Genomic DNA, 22,111 nt, shown 5'->3' on the forward strand with positions numbered 1-22,111 from the left:
CTCCTGATATAGTGACGCTCTGTTTGTGGGGACTGTGATCGATTCTCCTGATATAGTGACGCTCTGTTTGTGGTGACTGTGATCGATACTCCTGATATAGTGACGCTCTGTTTGTGGGGACTGTGCTCGATGCTCCTGATATAGTGATGTTCCTCCTTAACTATAACACCCCGTGTTGGAATCGGTCTTCTGTCTATTATCATCAATTGAAATAATAATGCCATTACCGAAATTAATTATTCCACCGTATTTTTCTGTGTGATGGAAATCTACGTAATGTATTATACAATGTAATCACCGTATGTTATGTAATTGGTAGTATATCGAGCTCATATATTTATTATTCATACATTTGTAAATAGACCATCAGCTTTCCTCAGGGAATCTTACATATGTTAGTATGGTTTCCATTCTAGTCAAAAGCATCATGTTATCATATCGTTCAACTGTTATTGTTGTATTATACAATTTGCTATATATAAACCGATGTTACCTCATGCTAATTGCGGCATTATCATCCACAACAGACAGTGGGATTAGCCCCCTTTCCTTAAACTTACATTTGAGTCACGATGTCCTTCCTGTTACATACTGTTTGTCCTTGGATGCGTTTAAAAATCAAAGCATTCCAATAAATCAATGATTTTTTTCTGGAAAAAAGGCAACGACAAATCCATATTTTACATTTTTGATGTTTATAGTATTGTAAGAAAATGTAACAGCCACGAATATATATATATATAAAAGAAAAGAAACATTGTTATTCATCTCAAAATATCTAAAGAAAATTTCAATAATAAAGATATGTATTCTTTTGTTTTGAAACTGTATGGATATACAAGTATGTGATTGTCGAAAACAAAAACACACAGGACATAGCCGGATGAGTTGTCTCCCTTCAAAATGTCGGATTTTTTACTGAGGGATACCATTTTCACAATTATAATTGTCTTCCCTCAAATAAATAAAGAAAAAAAATGAATGAATTCAATAACAATTATTATATCAAAATATTCCGTCGACTGAACTCTGCATTTGAGGAGAACGGGATTAAAGTTAAGTGTCGTCTGCTTCACTGCCGTTATTTGGAATGTAAATCTATGTCAAATCCTAGTAATGTCACGTCCTCACATCTGACACTCGGACAGAGACAACAAAACCACAAGGCACACAAATGCGCACTAACACTACGTAATTAAAATGCCCTATACCCAACGAAAATGACGACACGAAAGTACGATAAGACAAATCTTATATATTACGTAGAGTAGAAATCGCCGTTTATGTTACAGGGTACATACATATCGAGGTTACGCAAGCTTTGTGTTTGTGTTTCCAATATCCGGTAATATTGTGAAACAGTTATGATGACGATATTTATTGTATAAAAGTAGCAATAATAATTATAATTTTGGCGTTAATATATATATTTATCCGCGAACATCAGTGATATGTTAAATTTCGTTTAGTATAGTTAGATTTCACCTGTGGTTATCTGAGTCCAAGCTGCTGATACAGCTTGTCTCATGTATACTGTAATCACAATGACGTGGATTTCAAAGCAACGCTCAAAATACTATACATAAAGAAATATACTGATTTTGTAACTTTTCCGAATGATATGAAGCCACATGCTACATTTAATGTAATGCAGTCGAACCTCGTTATCTCGAAGTCGACGGGATCGTTGTGAAACTTCGAGTTATCCGAGTATTCGAGTTAAGCGAGTTCCTATGTTTGGCATAAAGCTTTGGTCCAATATAAGGCTATATATGTCATTGATTTCTCTGACAATCAACGTATTTAAACATTCGATAAATGACAAAAAGATAACTATAAAATAAAAAATAACAACTTATTCATAATCATATTCATTAACTAATTAATTGTACTTGATAAGTATTTCTCATTGCTACATGTATATGGATAATTTATTATACAGTATACAAATTATTTACATTATTTACATAGAGTGTTAATTTATATACCTTTAATGAAATGTGTTTTACAGCAGTAAAATATGTTTTACCATATGATTCCCTGTAATGGTTACTCTTTATGTTTTGTGAGGCCATGGTTGCCTGTACTTGTGTACATTTTTGTGTTACTATATTTACATATACTCTGTTGTAGTTATGTTTTGTTTTGTTTCCATGGTTACCGGTACTTGTTGTATTTATGAACTTGTTGGTTGTATGCTATTCTATGTTCGCTATGAGTCTGGAAATAAAGTATACTTTAGATGCAGTTTTCCATGTGTTCCGCTTGTGTATATATATTCTTCATACTCCTAGATTAATAGAGTCGTCCCTGTTACAGGGGAAGAAATCAATTTTTATCCAAGACATGTATGATCGTATTGGGGAATTTAAGCTCATGTATCGATCAATGATAGCTCGTCAGCAAACTATTAAAATCTCAAGAGTTGCACGTTTTAGTCTTTTCTGATGATTTTTTATCTTACAATACTGGATTTTTGCGGAGGTAGTTGATAGGCAGTAATGCATAGATTATGTGTATGAAACGCGTACAAAACTTTATTTAGTATGTCAAATTATAGCCCGAAAAATGACTTATTGTTATAGGGCGGAGATATTCTGAATGTCTTTCATAGGTTGTCATTGATACGCACTTCAATTAATGTTTTTTTGTATACAAAATGTGTCGACATGCCAACATACTTTCCATAAACGGATTGAAAGTTTTTTGTTATATCGCTTTAAAAACACACTTTATTTTAAAAAAAAATAGCATAATTAGGGATATCAAACAATTTCGATGCATAAACGAGAATGGTGAAAGAATTGAAGGGAGCAATATTATTGTACGATTTAGCTTTCGATTCTGTTGAACGGAAATTTGCTCATCAAACTTAGGCATCAACTAGAAAAGGAAAGAAGAGATTGAGTAAAAAGATAACTTGTTCATAGCAAGAATCCGAAAGAGATTTTTTTAAATACAATTAGGAGAACACACAGTTAAATGACTACTTTAACCGCAATCGTGTAATGCTTACCAACAAGTACAACATAAGAATTTGCGAGGACAGTTTATTTAAGTAATGAAATTAACTTTTTCAACATAATTGTATACCTTACAGTTTTTCATTTCAGAATATTTATTGTTCAGATCTTAGATACAAAGGAATTGGGCAACAGGCAAAGCCTATGAGCGCCCTCTCCCTACAGTTATAAACAGTTTACACACATCATAATGAATTTAAGTTATGATAAAACATGTATATTATGTACATGAATACTGATATTTGCATGTCATTATTTTATTTTTTTGGTCATGGTTGTACAAAAACTAGATGTTACAAAAAATGGCAATTGAAATTATGCTGGTGGACAGCACATAGTACAATTATGTACTGGTATCATTCCATACAGCAAAGTCATGTGAAAAAAAGTAAACAAGTAAGTGTAATCTAGTTTAAGCGTCTTGTATCTTTTACGAATCTCTGAACCATCTCCAAGATACTTATATTCATATTGATTTCGAGTCTTCGACATCCATAAAGAAAAGTCTGAGTATTTAATGGAATAATGTCATTAAGAGCAGAAATGGAGTTCAGAAGAATTTGCCTTTGATTAGTATACAGAGTACACTGGAAGAAGAAGTGCTTTGAATTTTCCGATGCAAGCATAGATACAAAAAGATTAAATGTAGTTGTTGTTCTCTATTTATAAATGGGGGCAACGCAGCAGAGATTACAGTGGCTTTTCGCGGAAAATGTAAAACTTGTGATAGGGGTCCTAGCAGCAGCATGACAGTAAGACAAACAAATTTTAGTTCCTTTTTTTAAACTTTAATTTGTAGAACTTAATATGTTGATGACGGGAACTGGAATGTCATGTTTGATAACGGGTACTGGAACGTCATGTTTGATGACTGGAATACTGGAATGCTATATTTAATGACGGGAACTAGATTGTCATGTTTGATGACGGGTACTGGAATGTCAAGATTGATGACGGGTACCGGAACGTCATGTTTGATGACGTGTACTGGAACGTCATGTTTGATGACGGGTACTGGAACGTCATGTTTGATGACGGGAATACTGGAATGCTATATTAAATGACGGGAACTAGATTGTTATGTTTGATGACCGGTACTGGAATGCCATGTTTGATGACGGGTACCGGAACGTTATGTTTGATGACGTGTACTGGAACGTCATGTATGATTACGGGTACTGGATTGTCATGTTTGATGATGAGAATACTGGAATACTATGTTTGATGACGGGAACTAGATTGCCATGTTTGATAACGGGTACTGGAATGTAATGTTTGATGACGGGTATTGAAATGTCATGTTTGATGACGTGTACTGGAACGTTATGTATAATGACGTGTACGGGATTGTCATGTTTGATGACGGATACCGGAACGTCATGTTTGATGACGGGTATTCGAATGTCATGTTTGATAACGGGTACTGGAATGCAATGTTTGATGACGGGTATTGAAATGTCATGTTTGATGACGTGTACTGGAACGTTAGGTATGATGACGTACTGGAACGTTATGTATAATGACGTGTACTGGAACGTTATGTCTAATGACGTGTACTGGATTGTCATGTTTGATGACGGGGATACGGGAATACTTTGTTTGATGACGGACACTGAACGTCATGTATATACCATGTTTGATAGCGGGTATTTTAACGTATGGTTAATAACGGATATATATAAGATTGTCATGTTTGAAAAAGAGATTCCGACACACGTTCAATGCTGTCTTATTCTTTAAGCAAATCGTACAGAAAAAAACGGATATTTTTATTTTTTAAATGTTAACAATCGACTAGTTTCAACATACTGTATGAATAATTTGCTCAATATGTTGAGTCGCTGCTGAACTAAATGACCTCTATTACAGCCGAAGTGTAGTTAAGTTATTGCTACAAATGTTGCAATTGATGCATTGAGACAAAATATATTCAGTTTTGGGTCCAATCCGAAGGACTTTCGTAACGATCACGAGAAATACAAGCCAACTTTGTTCAAGGTCACTGTGTTAACAAATGCAGAATACTGACAGAAAACATTGAATATTCAAGTAAATAACAGGGAAAAATCACTTGGCTCAATGTTTGGGAATGAAAGACTCGATCACAGGAAACACAAAGACAAAGTCGCATAGCCTAGACTACACTAATAAAAGGTGTGCTCAAGCTTTACCCTTTTCCACCTTAAAATAAAAGGTTTTTGTTTATATTTCGGTAATCTCCTGAAGCCAATATAGCAAGCCTCGAACCAAGAACTTGTCCAATGCTGTAGTTACATTTCAATAAGAATATATTATTAGTTTTTTATAGACTGTGTTGTCAGTTGTCCTAGATTGTCATTCCTCTTTGTCGTTAGTTGTCTATGTCTTTTCACTACTATCGTCATCGTCATTTGCTTAAGATGTACAGTTGTGTGACCGCACAACGCACCAAAAATAGCGTGCGCACACCGTGCATACATCGTTCACACACCGTTCGCACATCGTCCACACATGGTGCGCACAACTGTGCGATTTAACAATCGTTCGCCCCTTTGTGTGCTTTTCTTACAATTTGTTGATCAATATTACGAAATGAAATAAATACGGAAGGCTCGTATGCAATAATGTGCATGTACACTGTATATATTACTGTGAATTCTCATCACGATAATTAAGATCATGTACAAGTTAACAACGCGTGTTACACAGTATTACAGTGACCGTTAGACTGTCAAGAATGGGTTTGGCTCCTAGGTAACAGAACAGGTAAATAACGTTTTGATGAGTAACCGGAGTTTTACCTGGCCTGTGTGCCTGACACATATAGCTGATGTGTGATAACGTATGACCGTTGTGAAAACACAACTGGACAATTAGTATTTGTTATGTGCATTCAGTTTGGCTTATAGATCCCCTTCACATAAAGTTTCACACCCCGATGAGTTACGTAAGTGCCTCGGGCGGGGACAAGTACGGTCCGGTCATGGTATGTTTACCTGTATGCGGGAACTGTGTTTTAATTTTACATGTCGATTAAGGTCGTTCAAAAAACACCGAAACACCATTTCGAAATTCAGGAAAGTATAGACAGAAAATTTAAAGATAAGCTAATAGATGCAGCTAGTATATAGAAACATATTTAAAAATCAAGTTTATATGTTTAAAAATGAAACGTTTATAATGTTAAGGTATTCCTCAATTTACACCAACCACGATTGTTATCGCACAACGTTCGTCCATCGTCCGCACAAATGTGCGCAAGCAACGATCGTCCAATTTTTCATCGTTCGGACATCGTGCACACATCGTTCACACACCGTGCCCACGCCGTGCGCACCCTCCGAACATCGTGTAACGTTATGCGATCCCACAACTGTATGTCCACTTTTGTCGTCGTTTCCTGTATTTGTTCGTTGGATTTTGTTGTCAGCTGTTTCTGTTCTTTTGTTTTCCTCTTCGTCGTCATCAATTGTCTTACTTGTTTGTACGTCTGTATTTTTGGTTGAAGTCGTCCATTTTTTGTTTCCGCTTCATGTAGAAAATTTTGCTTTACTATTTTATTCTTAGGAATTCTCACCATCATTTACCTCCGAAGAAATATCACTGCTGTTTTCACTACTGCTGTGACTATTTCCTTGTGTGTTCGTCCTAGAAACCGAAGCTATCCTCCTTTTATGTCCTGAAAAAAAAAGAAAATACGCTTAATCGTAATATCACGATGTAAATATACCACACGTAATTTCTTTATTATATATGTTTTGATAGTTCATAACTCAGTTTTGTAATTTCTGATTCTATCACTTCATTCCTTTTACTGGGGATTCATGAATGCTATTTTTGTTTTAAAAACGCCGAAACTAACAGCAAACCACCTTAAATGTCATCGTTTCTGAACTATTGTTTTTATCTTTTAAGTAAAGTACATGTAAGCAAATCGATAAATTAGGATGACGAAATATATTTATGATCATGTACAGAGTGTCGCCGCTTTTACTACATAATTTCCTTTTCCTGTAGCATTTTCAACCTTTGTTTTACTACAACAGAATTCAAGACAATAGACTTACCTGAAACTTTCCTTTGTATTGGTTTTTGAGTAAACTTTTCTTGTAAATCATCCACAGGTACACTTCCTCTGGTAGCAGTGCTCTTCTTGTCTGTCCTTTCTGTCGTATCCGCGGTAGACTGAGTGGCCCCCGCAGTGGTTATTTCTTTTGGCATGATGCCATTGGTTTGATTTTGTTTGGTTCTGGTTGGTTGATTTAAAGTGGTTCCATTTGATTGGTAAAATACGGCTCCGTTTGATTGTTTTGCTAAGGCTCGCATTAGTTTGCTTGACGTGGCTCTGTTTAATTGGTGTGTCTTGCTTCTGATCGATTGCTTTGGCGAGCTATCTATCGCCGAATGTTTACTTAAACTTGTTCCAGTAGACTTGTTTTTCATTATGTCAGCTAGGTGTATTGAAGATTGGTCAATTGTTCTTCCTGACTGGTTCAAGATGTCACCAAACAGGTTTGCAAGGTATTTACTCAAATGATTTGCTTTCTCATCTCTTCTTTTATCGCCGTTGGAGTTTGGAATAACGTTATGGATAGGAAGTGATATCGTCATGTCCAATGGAATGCCTACTTTAGCAGTCTGTGCTTTCTCCTCTTGCCGGTTATGGGGCCCAAATAGGAAGTTCGAAAAAAAAAATGCCTCTAAAATCGCGAGTACCGTATGTGCTGTCTTCCTTTTGGTGGTCAGAAGCTGTAAACAAAGGCTAATACTTTTAACACATTAGGTATATATTTTGTATTGGTCTAAAACAGATGAAAATCACAATTTAACAGCTCTGAATGTACTTGTCTAAATAGCTTGAAGATGATAATACTTAAAAATCATTCTATATATAACGCCATTTATAACACTACGAAAAAAAAATCATTTGTCTCAAGGAACATGTCACCTTTGATAAATACAAGGTAAGAAACATAATGTCAACAATCACTCAAAGAAGATCGGTGACAAAGTATCAGGGGTAAAGAAAGTGTCTATGAAAGTATGCAAGTGATAGTAAAACAGAACAGTACTTAATGGTAATCACCAAACACATAAAGGATGAAGCCTCCCCTTGACAAGAATAATATCCTATTTGATTTTAAGCTCCATTAGAAGCCTTCATTTTTTAGATAGGTTAGTGGTACGCTAAACACCATTAAGCGACTATGCTGATTATGTGCCTTATCTATAGGATAGGTTAGTGGTACGCTAAACATCATTAAGCGACAATGCTGATTATATGCCTTATTCATAGGATAGGTTAGTGGTACGCTAAACACCATTAAGCGACAATGCTGATTATGTTCCTTATTTATAAGATCGGTAAGCGGTATGCTAAACACTGTTTCTGTGAAATCTCTTAATATATTTTCTTTATGTATTACAGATATGGAAAACATTCATATCTTTTTGTGGCATTTATCACAGAGGTGAAGAGGGCATATTAAACATGGATATGGAGTATGGAACACAAGGTATAGAGATGATGTGTGTGCACATGAATTAAACAAAGACATGTACGGTCCTGACTAGTGAATTGTTTATGGACGGGCGGGATTCGTCATACTTATTTACATGTTTACACAAAGGTTAAAACCAGTTCCTAAATACTGACTGTTTTACGTTCTGTGTTATATATTACTGCTAAACGATTTCTCTTCATACTGTGTAATGGCTCCGACTGCTCATCCACAAAAAAAAAGAAGTTGGTTTAAAGATAAACATATCCGCTGTTAATTGTTGAGCATAGGATAAAAAGATATTATTGCAAATTCATATCAGATAGAGAATGATTTTCTGCAGAAATAGTTAAAGTTTCAATTAACCAGAACAAATAAAAGTATATAACGAATCGGTTTTTTTTGTTTTTTTTTGTTTGTTTTTTTTTATCGTAAGATAGATTTATTGGCATATCGTAAGATAGATTTATTGACATATCGTAAGATAGATTCATTGATATATTGTAAGATAGATTTATTGGCAAATCGTAAGATATATATATATATATATATATATATATTTCTTTTTTCAGGTTTTCATTTTTTTTTTCAATATCATGTTATAATTTAAGTAATATATCATTTTGTACTAGAAATACAAAATCATGTTATAACTTAAGTTATATATCATAATGTACTAGAAATACAATATCATGTTATACTATAAGTAATATATCATAATCTACTAGAAATATAACATCATGTTATAATTTAAGTTATATATCATAATGTATTAGAAATACAATATCATGTTATAATTTAAGTAATATATCATTTTGGACTAGAAATACAAAATCATGTTATAACTTAAGTTATATATCATAATGTACTAGAAATACAATATAATGTCATAATATAAGTAATATATCATAATGTACTAGAAATACAATATAATGTTATAATTTAAGTAATATATCATTTTGAACTGGAAATACAATATCATGTTATAATTTAAGTAATATATCATTTTGTACTAGAAATACAATATCATGTTATAACTTAAGTCATATATCATAATGTACTAGAAATACAATATCATGTTATACTATAAGTAATATATCATAATCTACTAGAAATACAACATCATGTTATAATTTAAGTTATATATCATAATGTACTAGAACTACAATATCATGTTATAAGTTAAGTTACATGTATATACAGTATCATAATGTACTAGAAATACAACATCATGTTATAATTTAAGTAATATATCATTTTGTGCTAGAAATACAATATCATGTTATAATTTAAGTTATATATCATAATGTTCTAGAACTACAATATCATGTTATAATTTAAGTTACATGTATATATCATAATGTACTAGTAATACAATAAAAAAAAATCATTACATAGTAAACACGTTATATTGTATAATAACAGCTTTTTCATTATGTAGTACAAGCAATATTGTATAGTAACGTGTTTTTTTTAAAATCTTGTTTTTTTTATTAACCATTAATCACCATAATTTAAGCATATTATATATAGTCTATTGATTCACATTTAAAACGAAAATCAAGTTAATAAAAGTAAATAATCAAAATAAAAGATTCAATCCGGAAACTAAAAGGTCCCGTGTTTACGTTTGTTTTTATCCTTATATTGTACAATCATGGTGGTGTCTACATGTGTTCGGAATTTGGTGCGGTTTCTGGATGTTTATACGCGTTTCCCGTTGTATTGTGTGGATATACATTGAAGGTGTAGGTAAGTAATAACAAAGTGTTTTTATATTTGTAAACGTTCTCACGATATGTTGTTGCATTGTTGTGTGGGGTAGGTTCCTTATTGATGTAGCACCCACGTGTTCCACCTTCAGGGTATCATAAAAGGACAATAAGTAGCATGATTTTCTATTTTAGTTGTATCAAATCGATTATCTAACTTTGTTATCATTACTTTTTATATATATACTTATTTTATTTATTTAGTATGTAACAATAATAATTGTTCATTACATAAATATGAGGGGGGGGGGGTAGTGTCAGAGAACTAAATACAATTAACATATAGTACAGTGTCACGTTAATCAGTCATTTTTCCTTTTTTTTCAGTGTCGTTTCAGTCATGGAGAGTTTGCATTCGATGAAAGTGATTCTCCGACTTTTTCTGTGGAGATTAGAAGTGTTTGAAGATGTGTACCTACAAGAGATGCAGAGTGTCTAGGGAAATTTTACATTGTTTATTTCTGTATTTGTTAATATCTACTGTTGTTTGTATATATTATTTAAATATGCTTGTTACATTTACCTGTTTAGTTTTTGCCTCACTTATGTAATAACATTTATAGATTACAAAGCCTATAATTGTTAGGAGGTGATTGAGTTCATTATAATTTGGGTGTTCTATTTTATATCCAATCGCTAAGTTTTTTAAAGTCAACATATCCTTTTTATATCCAAGTTTATCAAAGAGGTGCTTAATTGTATTTTTAAAACTTTGTAGATATCTGCATTTGATGAAAAAATGTTCATAGTCTTCTGGTATGTTACAAACATTACAATTAGGTGTATCTTGCTTTGATACTAGGATTTTATTTAATAATTTCCACCTGAACTCTTTTAGTTTGTTGTTCTGTAAGGTTTTGGATATGAATTCATTTGTGTACTCTAGTACAGAATTGATATTAAGGTGAATTTCCCAATATATTATTGAGATAGGTTTTTCGGAACGCAATTTTGTTAAATGTTTGTATATGCTTTGATTGCTGCAATTTTTGATTTTCATTATTTCTAGTTTTGGAAGCTTATTGACTAAATCTCTTTCAATATTGACTTTAAAGTTTTGCATGTTGACATAACTTTTTTCAATTGTTTTTAGCCAACGTTTTGGTATTACTTTCTTAATTATTGATAGTTCTGACAGCCAATTAATCTTATTTTTGAGATTTTCATAAATCATTCTGTCATTCATTTTTACACTGTTATGCAGTAAGTCCTTGATTGTTATAATACCGGACTCTATCCATGTTTTAAATAATAATGTTTTTCCTTTCATCTTTATGTATTTATTTCCCCATATGATCTGTGCTAGCATGTTATTGTAATGTTTTGGTTCTTTGTTTGGTTCTCTGAGTGTTATCCATGCTGATATGATTTCATAGTAGAAAGGAGATAATTCTTCTCTCTTTGGAAGATTTTTTAAGTTATCTAAGTTCATTTTACAGATGAGCATATTTGGGCCAAACATGTCTTGCTGTAATTGTGGGATAACTTTCCATAGGGCTTCCTCCTCTGATACAAGTCTTTTTACCCAATTTATCCTTAATGTATCAATGTGGGATCTTATATCGATTGAATTTAGACCTCCATCTTTGCATGCTCTGATCATTGTTCTCCTTTTTACTTTTTCTCTCTTTCCATCCCATATGTAGTTGTAAATTATCTTTTCAAAATCTTGAATTGTGTTTGTGGGAATATATAACACTGAAATAAGGTATGTTAACTGTGGTACAAGTAATGATTTCACTATTTGTATCCTCCCAATTATAGTAAGTTTTCCTTATTTTCCAGTTGTTCACCAGTTTTTGTACTTTATCCAGCTTTTCTTTCCAATTGATGTCTAACATTTGTTGCTTTTTTAAACCAAAATGCAAAACGAATCGTTTTTACCTTTTCCAGAAAACCCGTGTTGATATGAAATGACATCAGCCCCTTTACTTGTCTGGTTGATAGCTTCCGCGGTTGATTGTTCAAAGGGTATGGTTCCCGAAGCCTTAATGATAGTAGCTGTCCTGTTCTTCTGTTCAAATGGTGTCACGTGGGCTAACGGACCATTAAATTCACTGGAAACGGATCCTGTCTGTCCTATAGACGAGTGTTTGATGCCATGCACATAACTTGTGGAAGGTGTATAACCATGCAGTGATGGATCCTCGTTGACATGGCCGGTAAGACGTCTAGGCGTGTGGTCTTGATATAATTTGTAATGGTGTGCTGTGGATGCCGTATGGCCAAGGCGTGCGGGATTACTTAGTAAGCCCTGGTTATCTGAGGGTACAATCTTGTTTGATTTAAGTGAGTCCACTTGCCATGATTCTTTTATTCGACGGTTTTCCCTTGGGGTTCCGACAGTACTTGATTCGTGGTGATTTGTTCTCAATTTTTCAGCTGTATCTTGTACGTGATAAATTGGTTTAACTTTGTAGACTGTTCTTGGTACATGGTAACTTTTTCTGAATTTGCCGACCACTCTTAGTACGTTGCTTTTTGTCCTCACCTGCCTCTCGACTGTAATTGGTATATGAATTCTCCTTACTTTGTTGACCTTACTTGGTGCGTTGTGACTTTTTCTCACTTTGCCTATTCTCTGGTGGTTTGTCTTTCCTGTGTCTACCTTTTGTGGTACATTGTGATTTGTTTTTGCTATGACGACCGAACTTAGGACGTGGTCATGTGTCGGCGTTTCCTTTTTCACATTACTTGATATATGGTCATTTGTCTTCACTTGTTTAAATGTACTTCTTGCTTGATGATTTGTCTTCACTTTGTCGACTGCATGTGGAATATGAGGATTTGGTTTCAATTTATTGTCGAAAGTACTTGGTTCTTGGTAATTTGTCTTTACGATGTTGACTGTATGTCTAGATTTATTGACGAAAGTACTTGGTTCATGATAATTTGTTTTTATCGCTTCGTCGACGGAACTTGGCACTTTGATTTTTGTGTGGAATTTGCTGACTTTATTTGATAAGTGGTGATTTGTACTTACTTTTGTCCTCACTTTGTCAACATCATTTGATACAAGGCTACTTGTCCACAATTTGAGCATATTTGGAACAAGTTGATTTTTCTTTTCTTGAGTTGTACTCACGCTGTCGACTGTTCCTTGACCGATGTGATTTGTCTTTACATTTTGGAGTATACCTGGTTCGCGGTGATCTATTTTCACATCCTTGTTGACTGTATTTGATACGTGTTGATTTATTCCCATTTTGTTACCTATATCAAATACACGGTAAGGTGTTCTTGTTTGGTCGAGATTCCCTTCCGCATGGACTGTTCTTGGTACTTCGGTATTAGTACTCACTTTGCTTACACTACTTGGTACATGGCGGTTGATCCACACTTCATTGTCGACTGTACTTTGTGTAGGGTAATTTGTTTTTAAATTTTTGACACTATTGGTAACGTTGGAAATCTTTCTCACTTTGTCAAATTTACTTGGTACAAATTGTACGTGCTTATTTGTCTTCTCTTTGTTGACTGCAGTTTGTACATTGTAATTTGTTCTGTCTATGTTGACTGTACTTTTTACGTTGTAATTCGTCCTCTCTTTGTTGACTGTTCTTTGTGCGTTGTAATTTGTCCGTACTTTGTCGATTATATTTGGTAAACGTTTAGTTGTCTTCGGTTTATCAACTGCCCTTTGGAAATGGTGAACTGTCCTCACCTCCTTGTCAACTGAACTTTGTACAGGGGGATTTGCTTTTATAAATTTGTCCACCGCACCTGGTAGGGGTTTACTTGTTTCCACTTTGTTCACAATACTTGGTTCATTGTAACTTGACCTCACTTTATCTATTGTACTTGGTACGTGGTTATATGTCCTCGATTTGTCAACTAGACTCGGTTTTTGTTGACTTACCTTCACTTTTTCAAGTGTGGTTTGTACGTAGTCATTTGTCCTTATTTTGTTGACTTTATTCGGTAATGGGTGATACTTAACTTTACTGATGCTATTATAAGGTGTTCGAGTGTTTTTTATCAGCGCTCTGATCGGAATTGCTTTGCTTGTAGGCTTGCTATTTATTGCAGCTAAATCTTGTGGTCCTGTACCTCGTGTTTTTGTTGTAGATGCATATTTTGGTTCGATCATTTGCTGCTCCATCGCAGTTTTATACCGATACTTGATGTTTCGTGTCTCTTCCAATAACCGCGTTTTTTTGGATTGCACAAGACTGTGGTCATCATTTACTGCTTCAAAAGTCGTAGGACTTTCTTTTGAAGATTTGAAAACATGCAGAGGTTTTGAAGACGCTGCTGTTTCGGTCGCACGATCGAAAACAAACTTAGTTTTCACAGCAGGTGCCGATATTGTAGAATTCTGTTTAGTTGCTGGTGTATTTGTTGTTTGTGTGATTAACGTCGTTATTGTTGACATAGGCCTAGCGGGCAAAGTTTTGGTTGTTGTTGGTATGGTATTTGTGGTTGTAATTGTAGACGTGGAGGCAAAGGTGGACAGGGTTGTAGTATTAGGATAATCTGATGTGTTACGTGTTGTAGTAGAAGAGGGTTTTGTAGACGTGGAGGCAGAGGTGGACAGGGTTGTAGCATTAGGATAATCTGATGTGTTACGTGTTGTAGTAGAAGAGGTTTTTGTTGCGATGGTAAGTGAATTCATAGTATTGGGTTGGGTTGTGGTGTTGGGTGTATTCGTTATAATAGGTTTAGTTAAATCTGTGAATATTATTGTGAAGGGCGTGGTAATTGTTGGGATGGACGTTGCTTCTACTATATCATTTGTATTTTGTAGCACAAGAGTTGTTGCCTTCACAGTGCCAACTGTTCTATTTTCTGATTCTGAAATTGGCATGCTTATATCGGGGGATCGTTTTGAAGTAGGCGTGGTAGATTGTTGCGTGATCTTTGTATTCACTTTATCAGGCGTATTTTGTAGTAAAGAATTGCTTGTCGCTTGCAAGTCAGCTGTTTCAGGAACTTGTCCAGAAACTGTTGTCAATCGATCGTATGAGACATTAAGATTAAAGAGAGTTGAAATAGTTAGGGGAATGGTGATGGGTGTAGTTTTGGAAGTGAGCGTGAGTGTGGTAGTTGGTGTAGTTATTGTTGAAACGGTGGTTGAAGCATTTTTCGTGGCTGGGATAGTGTGTATGAGTGTAGGTGGGAAAGTGGTTGTAGTAGTTTGATTGGTTGTATCAGTGTACGTTAAAGTGGTAGGCGTGGATGTTTGATGTACTGTTGTCATTTTACCATTATGAGATGTTTTTTGAAATACAAAATCGGTTGTTTCCGTGCCAATCATCCTATTTAGTAAATCAGTAGCTGTTATCAATTGATTCGATATGAAGCCGGAATGAGAGATATTTGAAATAGACACGGACGATGTGTTGGTAGGGGTAGTAGACATGTTGGTTGTTATGGGCATGGTTGTGATTGTGGACTTAGGTATAGTAAAAGGCTTTGTTATATCACCATTACGTTTGCCAATTGTCATTTGTGTTGTGGTCTGTGTGTTTAGTGATTTGAGTGTGGCTGTAGATGTGGGATTGGCTGTAGTAACGGGCTTGTTTTTATCTGTGGATGTTATTGTGGTATGCATGATATTTAGTTCCATTGTCGGTAATTTCGCGTTATTAGTTGTACTTGGTAATGCATCATCTGTTGACATATCTAAGCCAACAGTCTCATTTATTATGTCGGTTCCTGTTGTCAATTGATCAGGCATGACATTGCCATGAGATAAATTTGAAATGGATGTAGACATGGTAATGGGAGCAAATGTGGTAGTGGGCGTGGCTGCGGAAGTCGGTCTTGTTGTTGTAAAGATTATGGTTGTATCAGTTCGATTTGCTGTAGAGGAAGGATTGATTGTAGGAATTGGAGAGGTTGTAGCTATTTGATTTGTTCTCTCAGCGTATGTTATAGTGATAGGCGTGATAGTTTGTTGCATAGTTGTTGATTTCTGCATATCAGTTGTATTTTGTAATACAAGATTTGTTGTCATTCCCATGCCAACTGTTCTTACTAACTCTGAAGCTGTTGTAAATCTATCAGATATCACGTTGGAATATGAAAGAGATTTGGAAGTGGTCTTAATAGGGATGAGGGGCATAATAGTGGTAGTGGGTGTAGCAACAGAAGTGGGCGTAATAGTGGAAGTGGGCGTAATAGTGACAGTAGTAGGTAATGTAGTGGTTGTGTGCGTATAAGTGTTAGAAGTGGTTGAAGTAGTGGTATCGGGCGCAGGTCTAGAAGTTCGTTTAGCAGGCGTAGTAGTAGTAGTAGAGGTAAGCGTAGAGATGGTGGTGGGCTTAGTAGTGGTAGTAGACCTAGTAGCGGTAGAATACTTAGTAGTGGATGAAGTAGTCGTAGTAGGCGCAGTTATAGAAGAAGATATAGTAGCGGTTGCAGGTGACGTAATGGTAGTGGGCGCCGTAGTGGTAATATTGAGTGAAGTAGCGGTATTAGGCGTAGTTTGAGAAGTGGGTTTAGAAGAGGTTGTAGTTGTATTTGGGACAATCAACGTCACTGCGGTATCGAGCGTACTTGTGGTATTTAACGTCATAGTGGTGGTGGGTGTAACTTTGGTAGTGGAAGAAGTTGTGGAATTGGCCGTAGTTGAAAAAGTGGGCGCAGTTGTGGCAGTAAGCATTGTATTGGTAATAAGTGCAGTAGTGGTAGTGGGCGTAGTAATGGTAGTGTGCGCAGTTGTATTGAGCGTAATAGCGTTAGTGTGCGACGTTACTGTAGTTGGCACAGAAGTGGACATAGTTGTAGAATTGAGCGTAGTTGTGGTAGTTGGCGTGGTTGTCGTGGTGGGCGTTGTTGTGATAGTTGGCGTAGTTGTGTTAGTGGGCGGTGCAGAGTTAGATGGTGTAGTTTTGGTATTGAGCGTAGTAGTTGTAATTGGCTTAGGTGTAGCATTTTGCATAGTAGAGGGAATAGTAGTGGTAGTTAGAGTAGTTATGTTAGTAGGTGTTGTTGTAGTGGTGGGTGTAGTTGTGGTATTGGGCATAGTAGTGTCATCAGGCGTAACTGTTGAAGGGGGCGTAGTGTAGGTAGTGGGCGTTGTTGTTGTAGTGAGCGTAATTGTAGCAGTGGGTGTTTTTATGATAGTAGGCGTAATTATTGTAGTGTGTGTCCTAGGTATGGTTGGAATTGTTGTTGTAGTAGTGAGAGTGGGTATGATAGTGGTAATCGTGTGAGTTTGCTGAATAGGTGTTCTTCTAACTTGATCAGTTATATTTTGTGAAACATGTGTTGCTGTTTTCATGTTAACCGTTCCATCAAATAAATCATTAGCTGCTGTAAATGGTTTATCTATGATGTTTGAGTAAGATACATTTGATATAGAACCAGATGTGGGCTTGGTTGGCAAAGTAGGTATAGTTGTAGTTGTAGGCATGGTTATTAGTATTGGCGTAGTTGAATTTGTGGTAGTTGTTTTAGATATGTAAGTCGAATTATTTATGTCAGGTGGCGTTGGTGTAGAGGTGCCTGTGCTTGTGATAATTGGTGAAGCTGTAGTTATTGGAGAGTTTGCAGTAACGGACTTGTTTGTGGCAGTGGGTGTGGTTGTTGTAGTCTGTGTGTTTATGGGTGTGGGTGTGGGCGCAGTTAAGGGATCGGTTGTAGTAATTGGCTCGGTGTTATCGGTTAATCTTATACTCGTAGGCGTGGTAGATAGTTGCAAATTAGACATTTTCGCTTTGTCAATTAAATTATGTAATAAAACATCTGTTGTCGTATGAAAACCTTTTTTGCCATTTATTAGTTTAGAGTCTGATGTCAATTTTATGTCTGATATGACGTTGAATTGAGAGAAATTTGAAATAGATTTAGTCACGGTGAGTTGCGTAGTTGCAGTGGTGGTAGGGGACGTGCTTGCAATAATGGGGGTTGTTACAGTAGTTTGCTGGGTTGCAGCTGTTGAATTAAGTGTGATTCTAGGCGTGGTTGTACCATTGTGCATATGTGTAGTAGCTGGACTTGGTGTTGTCGTAGTTATGCGAGTGGTGTCGGAAGTGGTTTTATTTTTGCAAGGTAATGTGGTTGGCGCGGAAGTTGGTTGCATGGTCTTTGCTATCACTTCATCAGTTATATTCTGTAATGTAACAGTTGTTGTACCTAAACTATCCGTGCTATTTCCGATAACTGAAGCTGTTGTGAATCGACTAGACATGATATTGGAAAAAATATTTCCAGTGGTGTTTAGAACAGTATGACTGGAAGAAGTAACCATTCCTCTATGGTCACCCTGAATGGTCGATCCTTTCTGATCTGTAACTCTATTTGGACTGAGAGCAGCTCGATACGGTGGGCTTACAGCGGGCTCTGAATCAGACTGATTCGTTAAAGTTGCACCGTTTCCTGTCCTCGTCTGATAGCTACTAAACAAGGTTTGGTGCACCGGCTTTTTCGTTGATTCTAACACTCGGTGTGAAGTGTTGCTCTCTTTCAAAGTTGTCTGCAAATACTCTTTTGTCAGTTTTTCCAGATGAGGATACGACTTCACTACGTTGTACCATGTTTGTTCATGTTGTTCAAATACTTTTCCGTCTTGTCTTGCTTTGCTGCTGACGATTTTAGCAGTTTGAAATGGCCCCACCTATGGTTAAATAAAAACATATAATCAAAAATCAAATATGCTTTGTAAATAAATTCAATAAGCAGAATTTATTACATGCTTTTATGTCTTTTATGACTAGGTAATTATGTATATTATACTCTGTTAACTTGTTAAAATGACTAGTTCTGCACAAAGTAATCTGAGAAGTTGTTGCAGTTTGTATGTTTGGACCTAACTTGAAGTGGAAAGAGTAATATTAAACGTTTAGTGATTTAAATCCACTCTTGGTAAAAATGTCCAAAATCACCGAACTCCACTAGTGATAGTGTATATACGAGGATAATGAAAAGCTCTCTTTGGTGAAAAATCAAGCCCATCGAGCCTCTTCACATCAAACTTTTCATTACCAGTTGATTAACAAAATAATGCTTAAAACGGTTGAAAAGAAGAATGTAATCTCCTCGTTGACAAGATATCATTTTTCTCCAAAAACACACGCAATTTTAATTGATCAAAGTTTTCGCATTCATAAAGCCTAGGTATTTATGCAGTTGACGTTACGCGTGAGCCAGCACCATTAATCTCGCTGGCTTTAAAATATTACGAGAATCTTTGCATAGATTGAAAAATATAGCAGCGGACAGGACAGAAGGGTAATCTTGGTTACAACGACTTAGATGATACTTTTCCTCCTACGGGTACCGCAGTTGGTTGTTTATGTTAAGTCTCTTACTCCTTTTTGAGTGCATTCGATGTGGCTTCAGATTGTTGGCGGATGATGGTTGATCATCGTGACTGTCAAAGAAGAGCCTTTCAGTGTCGGACTGTATGGGGCATTCGTGCCGAGAATGGAGTCCTCAATGGAGCTTTGACGAGGTCTGAGGCTTTCCGTCACTGAGAGGGGAACATATGATGGTATCACCAGTGTTGTGTGAAAAGCGGTTGTATTGGTTGCAGCATCGTTTGCTGCCGGTCCACAGAGGGCGTGTAGGTTTCCTGACATTCCGCTTTGAATTTGGTGATGATCACAGTGCTATATGTGGAGGATAAGAATGGTAAACGACGCTGCCCTCATTTTTTAACAGCCCGCTAAAAAAGCTAAATGTCCACTTTGTATACTTATTGTCACCCCAATGAGTGTCCCACAGCAGCTACAATTGCTGAGCGCATGAACGTGGACAAAGTGACCTTTACCGGCTCCACAGGGGTAGGGCAAATGATAAATGTCCTTGCGGCCCTCAGTTATTTATAAAGAGCAATTATGATTAGAAATGGCATGTCCTAATATTGTCTTAGTCGACGCTTACATTGTAAAAGTGGTTGAGAATGTCCACTTCGACATGTAAATAAACCATTTACAGTGCTCGGTCTTAGATGTTGCACAGGAACGTGTGTACAGGGAGCTCTCATAACTGAAAGAGCAACGAAGCGCACTTTTAGAAACCCCTTCCTGCAAATGAACAGTGACCTCATGGATTGGGTAAAATCCTGACTCTGATTTCCAAGGGTAAGCAAGAGGTATCTAATCTTGAGACCACAGGGATTAATGGAAACTTCATATATTCCACTATCTTCAAAGATGTTCCTGGCAATACGAGGATTGCAAAGTAGTTGTATTTTGGCCGTTTGATGCTGGCGATCAAGTTAAAGTCATTGGAAGCTGCAGGTATCCACACACACGGCCTTGCTAATGCTTTGCTCTTGGCACTTAACTGTTTTGATATTTTGACACAACTCCATTGTCGGCTGGTTTAGCTCCACCATTGGCGGAATATCCCTTGAAGCAGCAAAGCTATAAGGGAGATTACATCCAACTGTATAAAGTAGATTGGTGTATGCCGTTTTTGGTGTCCGCCTCGTAGGGTTATCCTGCTGTGGACCTGGGAAATTGGAGCTCCGAATTTTAAAACGGACTTTACCGAGCTCATCGATTAGCGTCGACTCGCCACGTAGGTGATGTGTGGTGGTGCGTAACAATATTTGTAGTAGTCTGCACTTAACTTGGGCTAGCCGCTATACGCTGTACTTACATCAAGCAAACAATTTTCCGTTGAACGGGAGTATTAGTTTTCATATTAGTATATACTGGAATTGTTTACATACCAAATACATATGCTATTACATGTTTCCATATCATAAGAGAAGGGTTATCAAATATATGTGCGCTAGATACAAGTATTTATTCATGCTTTTATCTCAAGATTTACGCATTTACATTCTGATTTCAAGTCTAATTTGCATGGAAATTAGGAACTAGAAATAACTTATTTATGCAGCGTCTTTACAACGCTAAACCGTCAAAATTCCTGTAGTTTAGTTATTCAGTATTGATACAATTTATAACATCAACAAAGTCTTAAAACATAACATATGTCTGATACATTTTTTAATGTGTTTTTCTTGCGATTCATCTAGAGGCTACATTTAATTAGGGTGCTACCTTGGGGGTGCCCCCTTACAGGTAGGATTTGATTGGCTATCACCACTGATGACATTTGAAGCAAAAGCAAGCAGCATGTATTCACCGTCTATCGTTACACACCTGAGCAGATCTATGGCAGCCTTTCTCAGGTGAGTACATATAAATAACGTTTAGCTATTATGTATAAGATTTAAAACATAATTTCATTTTTGGATATTGAAGTTCCCCCTAAGTAAACTATCAGTTATATTTTGCAATGTTTTCTCATTTTAAGCCGATCACTATACGTACTGAAGAAAGTTAAAAGCATATACAAATAGCCTTTACTATTTTACGTATGTACCTGTTATTAAATAGTTACAGAAAAAGTATCAGTACCTTTTTTTCCCAAACCATTCGTCAAACAACAATAAAAAAAAGTTAGCTATGCAAATATTTGACCAAAAAATAAAACAACAAAAAATGCCTTTAAGGTAAGGCGATTTCTTAGGATATCAGTTAGATATCAATCATTTACTGATTTTCTATATTTGATTAAAACCAATTTAGATTTATGGCTATGTTTCTGTATATATCTATTAAATGTAACATATATAACACATACCAGGCTCTGTGGAGGTTTCCGACTTTATAACAAACCGTTTGCTAGCATACTGCACTACTAATACGATGATAATAAAAGATTTAGAACTTTGTTTATTTGATCAAACATTTGAAGATAATTAGTGGTCTTACAATAGTAAATAACGATATTATTTTGTTTTTAAACACCTTTTTTAGCGTCGTTTTCCAAAAAATAGCAATCTTTTTATTTATTCTCGAATGTAGAGAGAAACGTTTCAATGCTTCTTTCTTCTAATTTGTAGCTGTTCGATGAGATAACGCATTGT

The 22,111-nt window shown here is 35.8% G+C and overlaps 2 protein-coding genes across 4 annotated transcripts in view; one reads left to right on the plus strand and one right to left on the minus strand.

Annotated features, from left to right (window-relative positions):
• Positions 1-1,718, plus strand: part of LOC110454629 (cyclic AMP-dependent transcription factor ATF-3-like) — a 15,450-nt gene extending 13,732 nt beyond the window's left edge. For all 3 annotated transcript variants that reach the window (XM_021504248.1, XM_021504249.1, XM_021504247.1), the window contains one exon: positions 9-1,718. The gene's annotated coding sequence lies outside the window, so the exon portion shown is untranslated. The remainder of the gene's footprint in view (positions 1-8) is intronic.
• A 10,409-nt stretch (positions 1,719-12,127) lies between these two features.
• Positions 12,128-17,161, minus strand: LOC110454655 (mucin-3A-like). Its single transcript, XM_021504290.1, has one exon. It carries the CDS (start codon positions 17,159-17,161, stop codon positions 12,128-12,130), a length of 5,034 nt encoding a protein of 1,677 aa, XP_021359965.1.
• Between the last annotated feature and the right edge of the window lie 4,950 nt (positions 17,162-22,111).

This window comes from Mizuhopecten yessoensis, unplaced genomic scaffold (assembly GCF_002113885.1).
Source record: "Mizuhopecten yessoensis strain PY_sf001 unplaced genomic scaffold, ASM211388v2 scaffold7987, whole genome shotgun sequence".
Classification (NCBI taxonomy): Eukaryota; Metazoa; Mollusca; class Bivalvia; order Pectinida; family Pectinidae; genus Mizuhopecten; species Mizuhopecten yessoensis.

What these genes read in the sequence shown, in the direction of transcription:
- LOC110454655 (XM_021504290.1), bottom strand. Translation starts at nt 17,161, where the DNA reads ATGCAAAATGCTACACCTAAGCCAATTACAACTACTACGCTCAATACC.